We start from the raw sequence: 4,106 nt of genomic DNA on the forward strand, positions 1-4,106 counted from the left end.
GTATCATTTTTTTTATATTATTGTCAAGTTTCTAATGATTTTTCAGTTAGATTTTTTATATTGAAATTATAAAGCGAATCAGTAATTAAATTTATAATAATTTCAGGATTGTGATATATAACAAAATCATATATTTTTTATCTTCTTTATTATCATACGCTTTCGTTGTTATAATTATGATAGAGCAAGATTACATGTACTCTACAAGTTAGTTTTGATAAGAAATAAGGACGTAAAACGCTCGCTGTCCTTCCATTTTCGTAAAAACTGGAAGACTTAGAGGTGTATCGAAAACTATCGGTTAATCGGTAATACAACGTACGAAATATACAAAGCAGGTTCCATTTATCGGTACCCACTTATCTACCGTCTTACGACTATATGTCTGACGTTTAAGATTAATATTGTAATTCGAACTTTATACGGAGAACTCGTTTACATCGCGACTTCGTTGCAATATGACGCCACGAGGTCGCACTGCAAGCGGTTTAAGGCGATTTAAGTACTATTAATGATTTTGGCACTTAGATTTATCATTGCGCTAATTATAAAATGGTATTTCTTATTTTCTCAATAAGGAAATGCACCTCTTTTCATTATATATATGTATATATATATATATACGTGTATTTGTGTGTGTATCTGTGTATGTGTGTCATTAATTTCGTAACATTGTAGTTGACTTTTTTTATATTTTCGCGCCATAATCATTTCATTCGAAACGAATATTCTGCGCATGCGCAAAATTCAATTCAAATGTACATCTTCTTTCTTTTTTTCATATAAACGATAATTTTGATTTAAAATTTTTTCCAAATTATTTCACTTACAATTTTATCAGAGGTATATAAAAGCTCTAATTTAGATATAAAATTTATACGTATACAGTGATTATCCGTGAGAATTTCATTTATATCAAATTTTACCCGTTTTAATGAGAATTCATTACAAATACGGTAATCATATTCGATTTTAATACTTGTAATATATATTCTTGCGTTTGTGTAGTCAATAATGTTATCCTAAATTCTAAAAAAATTTGACTGCACTATACTTTTTCTCTCTACTTTGGCATATCGACCGAAACAAAAAATATCGCCTAACGCTTACAGGTTCTCGTTCTGTATGACTATTGAACTCGAAATGAACGAATAGTGCACGTTAAATTATTGTTTCTTTTTTTTTTTTATATTTTTTATAAAGATTCGATTTCCCCTCAGGTTGTTGATTGTTATCCTAAATCGACGCTACGAAAAATTGGCAGTATTTGAAATTTGCATAAAATACTATCTCTTTTTTTTTTCTCTCTTTTTCTCTCATTCGAATAAGGCAAATTGTCAGGCTATCGTACGTGAAGTATTGCTTTAGCAAATCGCTTTAGCTCGGTAAAGCGATGCAAAACTGCTAACGTTACGACGCTGTGGTACCCGTTTATTGTTCATTTCGTGTATTACGTTAAATTAAAAAAAAAAAAAAAAAAAAAAGGAAAAAAGGAGGGAAAAGAAAAAAATAAAAACGGAGGCAATGGAGGCACGATGAAATCTGATGCACGCAATGCATTGTTCTATTGATCGATTAAATGCGTGTAATGAAAAAAATAAAAGTCACGAATAATTTTATAATTTTATAAATTACACCAAATAAATGTTTCGATTTTTCTTGATATGATAAGTTTTAAAACGAGAATGGCCAATGAACGAACGATGAGAGCAACGACAATGCAACGAGCATTCAGATATCCGTAACTTAAATTATCACGCGAATAAAAGTTATCGCTTGGATATAATATATATTTCGCCGGATTATTGAGCTGTGAGCAACTATGAATAAGCTATGAATGAATATTCTCTGTGGAATGGCTGGGATTTATTTTATACAATATTATCGAACGTTCATCCGCGTAAGCATATAGATGATATCAATGGAAGCACAATGTTCGAGAATCACCTGGATGATAATCGATGGTTTAACATGAATGAATCGGATCTTATAAATTGTTCGGGTTAAAGAGATAACATGCGATCGTGCGATACATATATATATATACTCGATGAGCATAACAAACGTTTATTTATTATTGGTAACTGTTTACAATTCTCTCTATATGCTTAAGCAGTACATCCGTTCATCCGTTTGCTATTTAACATATCTACCACGACGCAAGCATACGAGATACCGACAAGTTCATCGTGCTAAAGTTCAACCTTTCACTGTACGAAAAACGCGTATGGAGAGAACCAAGCCAAGTTTTTCCCGATCAAAAAGAAACGAACGAAAATTTTAAACGAGTCCAAAGTCGGTGTGAACAGTAACGTCGCAGTTGTTCGGCTTCTCGGCAGCCGCCATGTTGACTTCGACCAACGTGTCCACGCTGTTGATTGGGCAACCTTTTAGAATCTTTTGCGCCGCCAGGCTGGTGAATTGAACCTGCATATCGCTCAAACTTGGATACGAGTACAGATCTCCCCGACTGACCGTTTTCTCCAAGTTCGGCTCCGAGCCTTGAGGCGCCCTCTGCTGCTTCGTAGCTTCGAGATTCTCTATATAGACGTTGTTGAACGATCCACCGAAACCATCGTATGATTTCGTAGGCGAGGGTGGATTCGACGCGATGTTATTCTTCGAACCAGGACGGAGAAGGTTCCTGTAGCTTAAAGCGTCTTTCGATAACGATAGGCTCAATTTTCTCGAGTTGTTCATGGCGTCGTTCGTGTTCTTCATACCGGATTGCTCGTTGACCAGAGAATTCTTGTCAATGTTGTTGGTCGATCCGTCGATCAGATGCGCCTGGCTGTTGTTCAGCCGATTCGTCAGTTTCAATTTGTTAGGCACTTCCTCCTCCACTTTTGGTTTGTTCTCTTTATCGGACTCGGACAACAGGAGGCTCGGTTTCGATTCTTTGGAAGCGTAAAGGGAGGAAGGCCGTTCGATCTTGCTCGACTTGTTCAACTTCTCCTCGTCGAGTTTCGATTTGAATAATTTCTCCTCGTCTATCTTGCTTTTGTAGAGTTTCTCGGTGATCAATTCGCGATCCTGTTTCTCCTTGCAGTCCATAGTCTCCTTTTCGGCCAATTTCGTCTTCACCGTGCCGTTTTCGAACGTGATCACCGATCTCATTGGGGAGTTATTTTGTTGGACGTAGATCTTTGTCCCAGGTGAGCCGGAGATGGTGGTCGTGCTTGTGGCGTTCGAGGCAAGTGTCACGCTGTTCTGAATCGAGCGATGCTGATCCTGGGATGGGCTGACCGGTGTTAGATTCGTCGATACTTGCAGAGTTATGGAATTCTGCGCCTCTTGTAGAGGGGTCAGGGATCCTTGTTGAACCATTTTCAGCGGGGAAGATTTCGCTGGTAACGTGGACGTTTTCAAGGGCGATGACGAGAGTTTCCCGCTCGAAATCGATTTTCCACTGGAGTGGGACGAGTGGCCGGACGATGTCTTTTGTAGCACCTAGAAAAATATTACGTACGTAATATCTGTTTTATCGTCTTGAGGTCATTGATGTTTCATTTGGCACATAAAACTACACTGTAGATAGTTTCTATTGGTAGAAAGTAGGTTTGGAGAAAATTGATTTTTGAAATAGATAAAGAGAAATAAACATTACTGTTCCTTCGAAAATGATTTAGAATTTTGCAAATAAACTTTTCTTTGAAATATATAATTATGTAAAGAAGCAGTTTAATTTTTAAAAAATTTTTTAATACGATATACGACCAATTTTTCAATTTATCAATCTCTCTAATAAATTTAAACTAAGTTAATATTTAAAAAAAATAGTTTTCTTCGTATATATTTTTAGTATCGTGTCAATTTTAATTAGCCTTTCACGTTTAATCAAATCACGAAATTGCGATGGATTTATGTGTCCGTTTATTTTTCTTCAGAATTCTTAAAACGAATACAGCGCAAACAGTCAAACAAGACTTGTGTATTTTTTTTATTTTCAAATTGAAAAATATAATAATATTTAATTTACCTTATGCTGAGGCGATCCGTTCGATTTCGTACCGCTTCCAGTGGAATCGTGGCTGGGTCGTCTAGAGTTGGATTGTCTCGTGCTGGATCTGCCCAACGTGGCCGTTTTCGCTGGGCTCGCGTTCGTC

General features: G+C 36.3%; 1 protein-coding gene across 2 annotated transcripts in view; it reads right to left on the minus strand.

Moving 5' to 3' along the window:
• Positions 1–1,187: 1,187 nt before the first annotated feature.
• LOC102677317 (storkhead-box protein 2) overlaps positions 1,188–4,106 on the minus strand; it is a 61,399-nt gene continuing 58,480 nt past the window's right edge. For both annotated transcript variants that reach the window (XM_006608891.1, XM_006608890.1), the window contains exons 7-8: positions 3,980–4,106; positions 1,188–3,450 (exon numbers count right to left, since the gene is read on the minus strand). The exon at positions 3,980–4,106 is cut by the window's right edge and continues 3 nt beyond it. In XM_006608891.1, coding sequence (XP_006608954.1) covers positions 2,281–3,450; positions 3,980–4,106 — 1,297 coding nt within the window. In that variant the 3' untranslated portion in view covers positions 1,188–2,280. The remainder of the gene's footprint in view (positions 3,451–3,979) is intronic.

Source organism: Apis dorsata, unplaced genomic scaffold (genome assembly GCF_000469605.1).
Source record: "Apis dorsata unplaced genomic scaffold, Apis dorsata 1.3 scaffold_50, whole genome shotgun sequence".
Lineage (NCBI taxonomy): Eukaryota > Metazoa > Arthropoda > Insecta > Hymenoptera > Apidae > Apis > Apis dorsata.